General features: G+C 41.4%; 1 protein-coding gene across 1 annotated transcript; it reads right to left on the bottom strand.

Moving 5' to 3' along the window:
• Window positions 1–28: 28 nt before the first annotated feature.
• On the bottom strand, window positions 29–4,992 carry lhfpl5b (LHFPL tetraspan subfamily member 5b). The gene is made up of 3 exons (XM_085783204.1): window positions 4,478–4,992; window positions 1,073–1,309; window positions 29–48 (listed from the first exon to the last, which is right to left on the bottom strand). Exons 1-3 carry the CDS (start codon window positions 4,884–4,886, stop codon window positions 29–31), a joined length of 666 nt encoding a protein of 221 aa, XP_085639330.1. The 5' UTR covers window positions 4,887–4,992.
• Between the last annotated feature and the right edge of the window lie 10,358 nt (window positions 4,993–15,350).

Below are 15,350 nucleotides of genomic sequence, written 5' to 3'. Positions count from 1 at the left end.
TTAAGCAGACCAATCAAATAAAACATCCTTAGGGAAGTTTTGTTAGATCTGTAAGACAAATCATTTACACGTGGACACTCAGAATCTGGGATAAATGTATATAATATAATATGCATGAACAATGAATAGACATGATTTTCATGGGAGAGTGGCTATAGGAAGCATCTGCTCTCAAGAAAGAACAAAGTTGCCTGCCAGAGATCACTTGGACACGATCACAGACAGCACGTTTGGAGGGTTCACAAACTTTCAAGCAGCACCGTATATAAATTGTATATTTCAGTCTGCAGTTTGACAGCATTAAAGCAGAAGTAAGCGATCCGGTCGTTTCGGCTAATGCTGCGTTCCAGGCAGACTTTGTAGTGTTCCAGGCAACCCACTCGTGTTTTTCCGACCTGTTTTACCGGTGAAAGTCACTATAACGGCCACTCGTAACTTCCGACCCGTGAAGTCGTACCAGATCGAACTGGTACGACTTCACAGGTCGGAAAAACACGAGTTACGGGCTGCCTTGAACGCACCATAACAGTCCTCGTCCCTACGTGGCCACATTCACGGCGTTCCTTGGCTGCACACACAGCCCTGCATGCCGTTCTCTCTCCTCATTGGATAAAAACTGTAGGATACGAGAAATGTTTTCTCCTCGGGTCAGAGCAGAGCAGAGGGACTGACAGACCCGTGTTTCGGTCCAAACACTCTATATAAGTGATTGCTGTCGGAAGATATAACTATTTAAGACTTATATTAACACAAATATATCACTTACTTCTGCTTTAAGACATTTACAATTTTCATGACTGACAACTGCACAAGTCTGATCCACAGAGGATCATGTGACTTGATCAAAAGCTCCTCAATGGCCCCTGAGTTGATAATGTTTTGTAAACTGCTGTTTCCAAGGTCAAGAATGAAGTTTGACCTTTAAGATTCTTTGTAATCAGCTTTTCAACATGTCACAGTAGGATAATCACAGGTGTAAAAAAATAAAATGAATGGTGAACGCGACACCTCTGCTTTTCCATCCTATGAAAATGTGGTCGGACTGCACCTGTCCAACGTCATCAACACTCACCTGCTCCCTCCACCTCAAAGTCATCTGGCAGCAGTTTGTCCTGCCGGTTGCCGAGCGTGAAGGACAGTAAGGCCAGGAGGAGGGCGTCCAGGATGCTGATGATAGCCAGGATGTAGGCCCAGCGCACCGTGCAGTTCCCCAGGCTGTACTTATCCGTCCTCTGGCCACACATCCTCTTCACCTCGGGAGCGTCCCAGCCGTCTGGGTAGATCATGCAGCCCATCACCATCAACGCAGCTGTGGTGGAAAGAGGACACGGATTATCACCCTGTCTGTGCTTTTATTTTGATTATTACTTATGAGGGAGGTTTTTTTTAGAGCCCCGTGCTGCAGTATGATGTAGCCCCATAAAGAGTAAAAAGGTTTCATTTATTTAGAGCGCAGTCGGGCAGAGGATGCTCAGTGGTGCAGTTTGGATGATGTACCGTTCTGAAAGCTTCTAAATGTTTAATGCTAAATCTGGTAAAGTTTCCTCTGGGTTTTTTTTATTTTTATAATTTCTATTTTGCCATAGCCAACGTACAGACCTACATGGGAATATTAACTCAAGTGGCAGTATAAATAACTAGTAAGTGGTACTTTCACTTAATTTGGAGTATTTTCATTGTATGTAGCCCAACTGAATTCTAGCATATAACTCATGACTTAACATTGAAATGAAAAACCAACACCAAAAATGCTTGTAAAAAAAAACACATTAGGATTTAAATTACAATGGATCTCAGAGCTCAACTCACTGCAACTCTATATAACTCATTCAAGTACAGAAACATGCAGAAAATTCACACAACAGTAAGTGTCTCTTTGAATTTGTTGTTCAATGCCCAACTGTGACTTTTGAAGCACTGAATATTAGGAGTGTGGCTGCAGGTTCATTATTTTAGTTTTTCCAAACCAATTATTCCCTAAATGTTTCAGGTGGTTTAACCCCTGAGGCTCAAACGGGTCAAATTATTAAAAAATGCAAAAATATAAATCTCTTTTTTCACCAGTATTGATAATCTAATTTAATACATGAGGAGCTATCAGTCACACTGGACATTTTACTGCTTTTTACCTTACTGTGCTGTAGTTTTAGTTTAAGTTTTAAGTTTTACCACTGCATTGTGACCTTATTTTAATACACAGTATATTAATATAATTGATTATTCTGACATTGTTATTTTGTTTCATAGGTGAAGGATCTGAGTACATTTTATAAAGGCCTTTGTGATATGTAACTACATATGGCTGGTTTCCTTGGCTCTGGTACATTTCAGGTGCAAGTTTAGATCAGTTAACAACCAGCAACACCTGCTCTTGTTACATGTAACCAATCCACCATCAGAGGTGTCAGAGTCTGGGCTGAAACTGGATCCTTTATTGGCTCCCACTGTGAAGAACAGCACATCAAGAACGAACACATCACACCTGAAACCAGAGAGGTGAGAAGGAGGCTCATGACAGGATGAGTTTATCACCTGGCTCATAACAGAAACACAGGTCTCACTCAGATGACACAGGTTTTGCAGTAAGGTGCAGACTCGAAACATTTTACTGCATGTGTACTTCCATGACAAAATGTAATGGACGTGTCGTGAACAATGTTCACACATGTAATCAGGATAATTATGCACTGATAAGGAAACATAAACATTAGGCTTAAAAAGCAAAAGCTGTAACCTAACTAAGATTTTAACCCAAACTAATAACTACTAGCTCATTTACAAACTTTGAGCATCTGAATCTGAGCATCTTAATATTTATATGATGATAATTTAGAGCAATTATTCTAGTGTTTTTTGTTTTATTGAGAAATTAATGGAACATGACGGTCAGACAAGGCGATGGACTTTCAGTTGATATAATTTCCTCACTTCATGCTGTATTTAAGCCTGTAAAACAGAAACAGCATCACTGGATTAGGAAAATCAAATTCCCATTTGATTTCCAGCTTCACTGTAAAGCAGCATCATATTGATTTGTCCCCCAGTTTCACTCGGTTGTAAGTTTTTATGTCAAATATAATGTGACCTGAAAATATAAATCAATACAAAATATGACATTCTTCTTTTGATTGTTGCTGTTGTTATCATTAGGCTACTACAACTATCATCATGTTTAAGCCCATGATGAATATGTAAGCAGCAGTAGCCTACAGCTGGTGGAGCTATTGCCTCCTAGATGTGTGTTGTAAAGGTACTTCTGGGAACTTTTTCTACTGGGTAAATTACATTTATATGGTCCAGCACAATTTTAGTATCTGAAATGTAATGGTATCAGGTGATGATAATTCTAGGGGCCCAGCGCCCAGTGGGGCCCACAAAAAACCCCAGTAGTCTAATCTTTGTATGACTGAATTATTCTGCATAAGACCCTGACTAATACTCATAGTAATGCTGCATTAGCATCAAAACAAAGTAGGTTAAATAAAAAATGATAATACGTACGTAGTCTAAGAAAAAAAGTGTAAAAGTCAGCAGGGGCCCACTTTCTTTCAGGGGGGCCAGAATTCCTAGCAACGGCCCTGAATGGTATACAGGTATAAAGGGAAGTGTAGGTTACTTGTAGTAAGCTATAATAAAGTTTGTAGAAGGGTTAGTAAAACAGTTGATAGTATAAAAGCATGTAGTGTAGTAGTTAGTAGTGTAGTAGGCAGTTCAGTATAGAGTGTAGTAGCCTACAGTGTGTATTGAGTAGGAGCCAGGGCCGTTGCTAGGAATTCTGGGCCCCCTTAAAGAATACTAAAGTGGGCCCTCCCTCTAACTTTTCCAGTTTTTTTTTTCTTAGACTATGTATGTATTATCATGTATTATGGAGCATTACACTGCAAAAACTCGTATCTTACCAAGAATCTTACCAAGAATATTTGTCTTATTTCTGGTCAAAATGTAATTTCTAGTCAAAACAAATCTCATTATACTTAAAATAAGACACATCATATTAAAAGTAGCTTGTTTTTAGACACTTTTTACTCCTTTCAAGCATATTTTCACTTGGAATAAGTAGCCTAGAAAAAAATCTGATAATGGAACAAGTTTTTCTTCCTTATTACAAGCACAAAAACATGCTTTCACTGGCAGATTTTTCTACTTATTTCAAGTGAAAATTTGTTTGAAACAAGTGAAAATGATCTAAAAACAAGTTAATTTTTAGGTTATGAGTCTTATTTTAAGTGGAAAGAGATTAGCTTTGGCTAGAAATGAGACATTTGGACAAGAAATAAGACAAATATTCTTGGAAAGATGTTGAGTTTTTACAGTGTACTATGAGTATTAGTCAGGGTCTTATGCAGAATAATTCAGTCATACAAAGATTAGACTACTGGGGTTTTTTATGGGCCCCACTGGGCGCTGGGCCCCTAGAATTATCATCACCTTTCTCCCCTATACAACGGCCCTGGTAGTAGTACCTAGTAGTCCGTACCTGAGGCCAGCTGCATCCAGGCACAGATCTTGTAGACGTTTCCTGCGTTGCAGAAGAAGAACAAGCTGAAGCAGACCATGGTGCCGACGATCAGCAGCATGGAGGTCCCGACGAAGAACATGGCGGTCCTGAAGGCCGGGGAGGGGATGGAGCCGAAGTCCAGCACGCTGCCCTTGCAGGTGAGCTCCGAGGTCAGCGCGTTGCCGATGCAGTAGTGGAAGAGGCCGAAGTATCCGGCCTGCGGGGTGTTGACGCTGTCCCCGATCCAGAAGGGCTGGATGAAGACCACCACGGTGATGATGACGAAGCAGATGGTGAACACGGCCCACATGACGCCGATAGCGCGGGAGTTCCTCACATAGTTGGTGTGGTAGATTTTGGCTGCCTCCTGGGCTGGAAGCAGATCCATGATGTAGCTAAAAGGAAAGAGTTTGTGTCGGATTTCACAGATTCTTCACTAAACCCGTGAGTTGTTCTGCTGTTGCACTGAATCCATATGTCCTGGCTGTGTCCACAAACACACACACACACAGACACACAGACACACACCTGTTGCGGCTGTGGCTGCTTTGGCTCAGGATTCAGCACCCCGGACAGCACCCACCTCCCTAATTAATGACGTGGGTCTGACGTCGCCGTGGACAGGTGCAGGGCATAGACTGTAAAGGGTTAATGTCAGCATATTGTCTTTTTAAATGACAATTGTAATTTCAACACCAAATTGACCCAGAGTGAACAGAGCAGCTGATCATCTGCCAACAACACAACCCCCTGACCCAGCATGAGCAATACAACACTGTGCTGCTGCTCATACCAGCATAAGATTGAGCAACAATGTGGTTGCAAATACAAAGGATGTTATTTTTGGTTCAAACATCCAACATGTCTCACCAACATTTATTTTAATTTTTTGTATTACAAGACACTGTTTATAAAGGCTTTATAGCCTGTAATTAAAGTGTCTATAATGCTTTCTTGACCATGAGCCAATCTTAGGTTGCTAGATTTGCTAAAAACATTTATTTAAACCTGCGAGTCTGATTGTTTTCCATCTGTTCACTCGAATCATTTTTTCATGTTGCTTTTATAAACTGCAATTATTCATGTTATTAATTAAATTTAACTTATATTGTTCTTAACTCTCTCTTGACCTTGGATGTTTTGAAAGTTGCCTATAAGTATTATTATTATAATTACTGTTATTAACTTCATCAGGGAGAATCCCTCCAGAGCATCAAGTCTGCACTGTAATAGGTCTCTTAGTTTGTTCTGTCACACACAATGAGTCAGTCACACCAATAAGCTGTTTATTAGATTTTAGCTCAGATGCCCTTCAGCCCTTTTCTGAGTAGGTCTCCCTGATTAATTAAATAGCTCAAAAGATAAAAGTGTCATGCCAGAGGAGTTTCCACAACAGCTTAAAAAGCCTTATCTGAAAATTATATGCCGGTTATTTTGTAATTACACTGCGGTTTTACTGTTGTTCTAATTTGTCACAAACTCAATTTGTTCCAATAATTTAAAAATCTCACTCTGTCACACACCCGTGACTGTGGACTGACAGTTTGCTGAGGTTTTATGGCTGATGCACAGGAAGTTTCAAATAAAGGTTTGCTGATATTAAATTCAATATTGTTCCAGCTGAGTCTTCATATTGGAGCGCTGCTTATCTTCCAGTGACAGAGAGACAATAAGGATTTTATTTTGATGAATTATAAAGAAGAGATCCTATGTGGATAGATTATGACTTTTGTTGATACTCAGGGTGTTGGGGAATTCAGCGGCTGAGCAAGAATGAAAAAAGTATATGATTCAGCTGGGACATGTGGAAAACCTATAACACATGCACACAGGTGGGCTGCTCCAAATCACAGGGCTCACTAGTGTTTTGCCAATAAGCTGGTCTATGATACCAAAACAGAACTCTCTCCACCGCTGGTGCGTCTGCTCTCTCTCATAGCTGCTGCTCAGGAGTCTGCTCCGTTTCCATATTAATTGCTCCTCCGTGGGCTGATAAATTACAGTATTCAGCACCAGAAATACATTCAGGGCACCATGAATCTCATTTGCTCCAGACAAACTTTCTCATCTATCAGTTATTACTGGTGTATTTTATGTAAACATTTCTATAATAACATGAAGCAAAGCAGCACACAGTTTTGCTTCCTGCACTCTTTTGTTTTTCATGCTGTGGTCAGTTTGGGATAAAAATCTGCAGCTTGACAGGGACAGGGACCGCTGTACAGAGCATGCCGCCATCTGTGCCCGATGCCCTCCAGTCACAGTTGGTAACAAGGGGCTTGAGGGCAGTCTACGTGACATTATATCCTGCTGTGGAGAGACAATAGTCAGGGATGAGCGGTCCCCAGGGGCTCCCTGATGACTCCCTGCAGCTCAAGAGGGACAGTCAGCAGCGGGTGGTGGGGGGGGGGTGGGGAGCAGACAGAGACTCTGCCTGAAAGACAGTGAGAAGGATGAGACGGAGAGGGGGTCTCACAATTCAGATAAAAAGACTAATCAAACCCAGCCCTGTGGAGGCATAATGTGTGTGTGTGTGTGTGTGTGTGTGTGTGTGGGGCTGCTGCTTTTCGGGGCTGCTCTAATGAGGCGTAATCCCCGATACTGTATGTGACAGCTTCTGAAGAGTCTGACTGTCTCATCCCCCTCGCAGTTTCCTCAGTGATATCCTGGAGAAGAGGAGTCCAAATGGAAAACACAAACACAGATAAACCTTATATACACTTTCAGGAAAATTAATCTCTCGATTTGTTTTCAGGCAGAAAACCTTAAACTATTTTTAAAGGCAAAAATAATGTCTGTGGTGGTATGAGGGCAATTGTGGAATCCAAAATTAACTATGTTGTCTCAATTCAAATTAAAAACTAAATCCACGACCATCTGGTGCTGACCCAGAGCATCGTTGCTGTGTTACAACCCATAAATGAAGATGAAATTTGATGTCTACATCTTTAGGACAGATGTGTTGGATTCATCACAAATGTTAAGACAGGGTAATGACTGCAGACAGGATCTGACATCAGGAAAAACATGAATGGTTGTCTTCTAATTTTCTCAGTTTTCATATAAACTGAAGAGCACTCACAGCTGTGATGGTGGCACCGTCTCCTGAACACAAATTAAAGCTGCATTTCTCTCTCTCTCTCTCTCTCTGTGCTCTGAGGAGAATGAAACCTTGTTTGCATCTTTTGTTATTATTCCACCATCTTTCACACTGAAGGTTTTTCAGCTTTTTATGCACTGAAGACAATGAAAGAGGACCTTTTCTCTTTGGATAATTTCTGCTCGTGCTCGCCACAAATACAATTTCGGGGGAACATTTAGAATGATAACACTCCACAGCAGCAGCAATCAAATTCTCAATCTAACATGATACTGAATCTGATCATCCATCCATCCATCCATCCATCCATCCATCCATCCATCCATCCATCCATCCATCAGGTCACTAGTCAAGAAAGTCATGCAGAATGCAATGAATTTACAGCATCCAAATATTTTATTTTGAAAACCATCCATCTTGATTTGATTTGGTCTGGAGAGTAGGTGAATATACTTCACACAGAACATAATCCTGTAGCCATGTTAGCAACTCTTTTCTGCAGTCTGTGTTTATAGCAGCAGCGTGCATCTATTTGCTGTGATTAAAGAGTAGATAGTAGGGATGTGACATCGAATGGGGGGCAAAGGAGAGAAAGAGAGAGGAGGGGGATGATGTGTCTCAACGGTCCTCAGACATCGGGCTCTTGGATGCTCCAATATCCTGTACGTTTTCTCAGGGGGATTCTAATGTCTCATAAGTGGAGGAGAAAATAATGAATTCATGCTAGAATAAGATATCTTTAATCACTGCATGATAGACAAGCTCAAGATCGACTCTATGAGAGCCACAGGACTGTTTACACTTAATGGTCTTACGATGGTTGAGCACGCATCTGGGATCTTGACCTCAGATGAGTGAGTCCTTAAGCAAACCTGATAGCTGGTGCTCGTCTGCCTTGTCACTCTCATACCTCAGGGAGTCCGGTCTGTTTATCCATTTAGTTCAGTAATTCCCGTTCCTCGCTGCAGCTCAGAGATGCTGTTAGGACGATCTGCCTATTTGGTTTCCTCTGCAGCAGGCAAGAGAAAAGTGAGGAGAGGTTCAAGTAAACACCTTTAACCTGGCGCTCTAAAAAAAAAACACACACACAAATAAAGTGATGGATAAAGTGAATGTAGGGGGCTGCGTCTCCTCTGGAAAACAACAGTGAATAAACTCCTGCTTCATCAGGGTTTGATCCACAAAAAGCAGGAGGATGTAGTCTCACATGTTAAATATGACTGTAATTCACTTTTAGGACGACTCAACATTCATTACAAGTTGCAGTATTTTGTATTGTGTGATTTAGTTCCTGCATATGTTCCTTTTCTCTCTACAGTGTGGCCCATATACAACAACACGACCTTTACTGTTTTTCATTGTTCAGTGAAACAACTATTATCATTATTTCACATGAACAATGGAAAACATGACGACTTGTGGTTGCCCATAGCGATGAACGTATAGAGAATCGTCACCACTGTGAAGCATCCTTCTTCTCATAGATGGAGGTAGTAAAACAGACCTATATGGAGAGTCAGTGTTGGACTTGTGTATTACTCTGCAAAAAGGCACAACCCCAAACAAATGCTGATGTTGGTTTATGCGAATGCCGAATGCTGGATTGTAAATATACAACTATTTGCAGGTTTATCATTTCAGCGTTTACAGCAGTAGCTTCCAATATACAGGCTGGGGCCAGTGGAAAAACATTATTAAGACCTATAACTGTGATAATGATTAGAGCTTGTACTTGGCCCACTCAATTAAAGACTGAATCCACAGCAAAAACGGGGGAATTAAAGTGGATAGCTGGTTGGCAGCAGGAAGAATTAAAAGAAAAGAGGCAAGAGGCAGGTGGTAAAATTGACATTTCAGACAAAAAGAAACATCATTTTCATTCAAATTCAATGCGCTCTAAGTTTTTAGAGCTGGTTTCTGTTGCTCTCACATTCCCAAAAAGACTTATTGCAAGAGTTTAATTGTGATGAAGGTACTGGTCATTTCACATTATTACAATCATTAGTGCTCCCCGGTGGGTGAACTAGTCCGACTATACTCCTAAATGAGCTCAAACATACCTTTCTTTTTTACTGCAGTCTTTATCAGCTTTTCAGCTATGATACAAATAAGTAAAAATGCAGTTAAAATACCAGCAATGCACCTGTGACCAATTGTATCAAACCATGCATAAAATACAACGTAGGCTACCAAACAGAACAATTGATCAAGGGCATGTCTGGTCATAAGGGCGAATGGAGGTTTAATCAGATAATTAGCTGTTTAATTTGATTGTGAGTCTGTAAAAATCCATCCCAATCCAAGTGAAAAAAAAACACACACGTTGAGATGTTGTTATTGACAACTCTGTAAGATCGATCAACTCAGCACCAATAGAAAAGTAACGGTGCCAGGAATTGAATAGTTCGGGAGCAGTTTTGATTCATTTGCTGGACTTAACCTGTGAATGCAGCTATAGAGCGGCTATTCACTGGACTGTACAATACAGTATGTTACATGTCCAGGGAAATAAATGAATGACATCCTACACTCCTTACAATAATGTCCGTTGCTGTGATAAACCACTGCAGATTGTCATTGCTATAGGAATTAATGTGTATGAATGGATTCAGTCGCAAGCCATTAAACCTCCACTGGTCCTTTTGTAAATGGGAAAGTTCTACTTCCTCGCTTCATCATATTTCTCTCCATAATCCAATACGAGGTGTGTGAGTAAAATGGCCTGTGGCAGTTCTAATAACCTTGGCAGCTTTATTACATTTATGGCCAGCTTTCATCAAATGAGCGACATGCTTATTCCTTGATGTGATTAAAGTTTGCCGGTGAGACGGAGAGCAGAGTACATCATAATGTTTTCCAGAAATGTTGACACGTATTCAATCATCATCACATGTTCTGTCTGTTGTATTGTTGTTTAACGTTATGTGACTCATCTTCCAGCCCACTAAAGTGTCTGTCCTTGTAAAAGATGCTGTTTTCAGGCTTTGAATTCAAAACAAACAACCGGCTCTCACCACACTTGAATAGATTTCAAAGCCCGTGCCAATTGGAGATACGTACAGAGGCATTTCTTCTGGATGTTAACAGTCCTCTAAACTCAGACGCTAATTTCTTCTGTGATTTGCCCATAGGAGGGAGCTGGACGTGTGATGCTGGATCGTGGAGAATAGATTTAAGTCTCCTCTGCTTAGCATTCAGTTTGATAAACCACTTCTATCAGTATGCAGGAGGGTTGTTACAGGGTCAAACTGTCACCGAGTGTTTTTCTAGTATACCTTCATTTTTGTAGTTTTAATCTCACAGGGATTGCACATATTCTAATATTCTCCTAAACACCATTGCATCAATAAACCTGACTCTGAGCTGTATTGTAGCTCTGTCTCCCTGCAGAAACAATGTTTGAAGATAATGAGCTCTGTGACTTTTGTGCAGGTGTGATAATGGTTACAGCAGCTCTGCCCAGGACAAGAGATGAGCAGCCACATTTTTGTGCCCCTCTCCGGGCAACAGCGTGTGTTGTTCACCAAAACGACACAAACCTGATCTTCCCCTCCCTGGTATCTGACCTGATGTCTGCACAAATTATCTCTCTCTCTCTTTCTCTTTTTTTTTGTAACAGCAGCTCAGCTTCATAGATGCTGGTCCATGCCGTCAGCTCTGTGGCCAATTTTCTCTCATCCCATCTCTGTTCGAATCAGCTCGGTTTGGCAGCAGAAAGCAGGGGGTGAGCAGGACCTCAGCCAGGCGCATCTTGTTATTTCAGACAGAAGAGAGATGCACAATGGACTCTCACACCCTCAGCGACCGAGCACCACTGTGTTTAGGATAACTGAGGCCGTGGTTACAGCTCTTGGAATGTGTTACATCGATGGGGTTGTTTCCCCACATCACAGACACGCAGGCTTTGTGGGGAAAAGAGGGGATAAATGAAAACCCAGAAAGTTTTAAAAACGGTTTTCCTGTGTTTGTGAGCTCTAAGTGAGTGCCTTGATGTAAAAATATTTTATTATCCAAGATTGTCCAAGAGGGGGCAGTATGCCATTAAGTGTATTGAGTATACTGAGTATGCACAGAGGATATATTAAGAATGTACTCCTCCCATACTTCCACTGAAACAAGCTGCCAGACAAGGAAAAGTCCCATCCTTACTGATCACACATGTGTATTTACATATAGTATTTAAAGGATTCACTTGCAGTAGACACAAAAATCTATTTGAAAATCAATATTAAATATACATTTGTTCTACTTTCTTCTTGCAGGGCATGCCTGTGTTATCTTTTGATGTTGAAAAGCACCCTGGGTGTATTTTACATAAATCCTTTGTGGAGCCACATTCTTTGAAGATGACTTCTGAATCCTCTAGAGTGTATTAATACACAAAATCTTCAATCACATTCATTTTCATAGTCAAACATCTGTTTTTTTCACTCTGCCTCTCTCCCTCTGTGTCTTTCCTCCTCGTTTGGATCTGTGACTAATGTGTTTATTCCCAGGATGTTTTTGTTGCAGGTGCACCTTTTTGTTTCTGGGACAGAAGCCCAGTGTGTGTATGTGTGAACATGATATCACGTATTAAATGGGGGGTCATCATTCAGTCCTCCTGACAGACTGAATCCCCCTGTGGAAACACTGCCGCCACCTCTACCCATGCACAGCTGCTGCTGGTGCAACAGCAGCAGCTTCATCTCCGAGCTCACACACGCTGGGTGAGATATCAGGCAGGGGTGCAGTTATGCGAGTGCACGTGTGACAAGGAGGCATATTTATCTCAGGGGTGAATCTCATCATTATTCTTTCCCTTCTAACCTCCCTTGATGTGCAAAGACCTGAGGCTCTGAACTTTGATTGCATGTGTACACTTGCGGTTGTGGAATACCAGAGGCCCTCCATTGATTAAAGAAAACACACCTCTAATTTCAATCATGATGTTCGGTGCCCTTTTGAAATGTCACCATCAATACGTCTGTCAAGTGCCCTGAACAGAGGCAAGGGCAGCCGCCACACACTAATGTATGCTCCCTCTCTCTGTTCTTGTAGGTGCTCGTTTGGTTTTAACATACGAGCAAATTTGTTCACATTCAGACTGTCACTGCATATGTCTGTGACAGTGGCTGCTTACAGGCACCGTATGTGTAAACGATGTTCTAAGTAGTTATATAACCTTGTAGCAGAAGTGATAGGAAGGAGGATTTTTTTCCCCCCTTATGACAGTAAAATTTGGCGAGGCGGTGCTGCCAGAGCTGCGGGGAAATTCTTGCTGTTAATTGGACTGTGAAGGATTTTTTTTTTTTTTTTACTGCAGATTCAGCCCACTCTCCATGTCACTGTTGTTCCTCTGCAAGTTCACACCACGGATTGTAAAAGGGTATTAGTTTACATCATGTCCTCAGTTTCTCCCTCTCTGTCTCCATGTCTCTGCCCCATAAAACAACTGCATTCACTCGGTGTGCTATGAAATATTCATACTGTACAGATTTTGATGTTCCTCATACAGTACAAGACCCAGTTCTGAGCTCGTCTTACTGTATATAACACAAGACATACGCTGACAGACATCAAACATGGTGCCAAATTTGGAAAGCTACTGTGAGCTGAAGGAATACTTAGACATTTTGGGAAATATGCTCACTCTCTCTCTGGCTCTGAGGCAAATGAGAAGATTGATGCTGTGCTCTCATTTTTGTCTGTAAGCAAGAGCTTGCAGATAATAATCTTAGGTCAGTGACTGGAAACATGGGGAGCCAGCCAGCCTGGCTATTTCCAAAGTAAAAAAAGAAAAAAAAAGAAAGAAAAGGTCACTAATCAACCAATGATGTATCATCTCTTTAATTTGCAAAGAAAAGGAACTAGGACCTGGCTAGGCTAGCTGTTTCCACCTGTCAGACGGTCACAATCCACACAATCCACAATCCACACACAAAGCACTCCCCTCCCCCTTTCCCTTCAGGCTGCACTTGAAAATAAGAATTTTGTTCTTAATTTGCTTGCCTGGGTAAATAAAAGTAAAAAAAAACAAACAAAAAAACAATCCGTCCTGCCTGTAGTTTTTGTTGAAGCTACTACTGTACCTACTTTTATTTTGAAATCTCTACCTTTATGGTTGTTATTATAGAAGATAATTCTCTTGTATGTTTTCCCACCCTTTTCATTGTCTGCCCCACCCTTATTAGTTTCATCCATCCATCTATACCGCTTACCTGTGCGTGCAGGGGCATGGGGGGCTGGAGCCAATCTTACCTGACATAGGGCGAGGGTGGGCTATCACAGGGCTGACATATAGAGATCTGCACACACACAAAGTTACACCAATGGGCAAATTTAGAGTTGCTAATCAACTCTCTGTGGGACTGCGGGAAGAAGCAGGGAGAACATGCAAACTCCACCTTGAAAGGCTCCAAGGACTCGAACCCTGAACCTTCTTGCTTATAGACAACTGTGTTTACCATTTTCCCACAGTGGCGCCCCTGTCACCACCCAGCCTGTCCTTTGTTTGTGAGTTTAGTGACACTTCCCGTTTTATTTTGAAATCGTGTTCATGCTTAACGTGTGTTTTCCCACCTGTTTGATTGTCTGCCCCGCCCCAATTAGTTTCACCTGTGTCCAATCAGCTCTGCTACATTGCAAAGTCTGTGTTTAGTTCACTGTGCTCTCATTCTTTGTCAGTTTGTCTGTTCTCACCCTTCCTTATTTGCTTGCCTGCATCTAGTCTCTTCAGGTAGGCTAAGACTGATTTTAATTTTGTAAAACAAACGTAATTTCTTTTCAGCGTCTGTACTTGCGTCCAGCGTTCCCGTGCTGCTGCTGCTGCTCCACAGTCCTGACACACTGGGTGGCTAAAAGTAGTTCCTCATGGCTTTTGATCATTTGATGTAATTTTCTGCTTCATTTAAAGGGTTTCCAAATTGGCAACATTTTTTGTGGCCTCTCCTCCCATCACTGCCAATGAGCTTGAAAGGACACTGGGTTCAACAGTCGTCCAATAGTTGTAATAATACATAAATAGAGATGCATCCAGTCACAGAAATAAATGGAATATCTGAGTAGCCGGCAGGGACGTATCAAAAACCATCTGAAAACACACACACACACAAAAATAGCACACATTTATGACAGTGGAGCTGCTTTGAGGCTTCACTGGGCTACCTGGTCTGGAAACACTGCTTCCAGTTTACAGTCTGTTTGCTAAACTAAGCTAACTGAGCTACGCTAATCAGGTGTTGGCTCTAACTTCACAATAGTCACAGAGTGATGTTAATCAAGTGTTATATTAATCCTCTTCCTTCATAAGAAAGTGAATGTGTTTACCAAAAATGTTCTAGGTTTCTGGTCTTTAAAAAGAATAATTCAACTAATGTCTTTTCCTTCCTTTCCCACTTGCCCTTAGATATACTTGTTTATTTGTAGCTGCTGCTGTTTTGTGCTCCGAGCCGTCTCTTCAACATTTGAGATGAGTTTTTAATGTTTTGCAGCAGTGATTCGCTCCTTGCTCTGTGTCCTTTGTGCACTGCATTATGGGACAGTGGTGCCCATCCACAGCACAGTCAAGATTGAAGTAAATGTAGAAAACATACTGATATCTTTGAGAAATGTTGTCACTTTAAAAGTGTGAATGCACACTTACAGAAAACCCTGTTAGCATTAATGTGCAGTATGAAACTGGGGCACAGCCTCTGCGCCTTGCTCTCTCTTCACACATTCGCTTACTTTTTTCAAGACGGCTCTTCAGAAGAATGGCAATCAAACAAACAC

This window comes from Trachurus japonicus, chromosome 7 (genome assembly GCF_045865225.1).
Source record: "Trachurus japonicus isolate A0001 chromosome 7, Traja_1.0".
Classification (NCBI taxonomy): Eukaryota; Metazoa; Chordata; class Actinopteri; order Carangiformes; family Carangidae; genus Trachurus; species Trachurus japonicus.
Note: the sequence above shows the minus strand (reverse complement) of the source record. Positions and strands in the feature narration are given on the sequence as shown.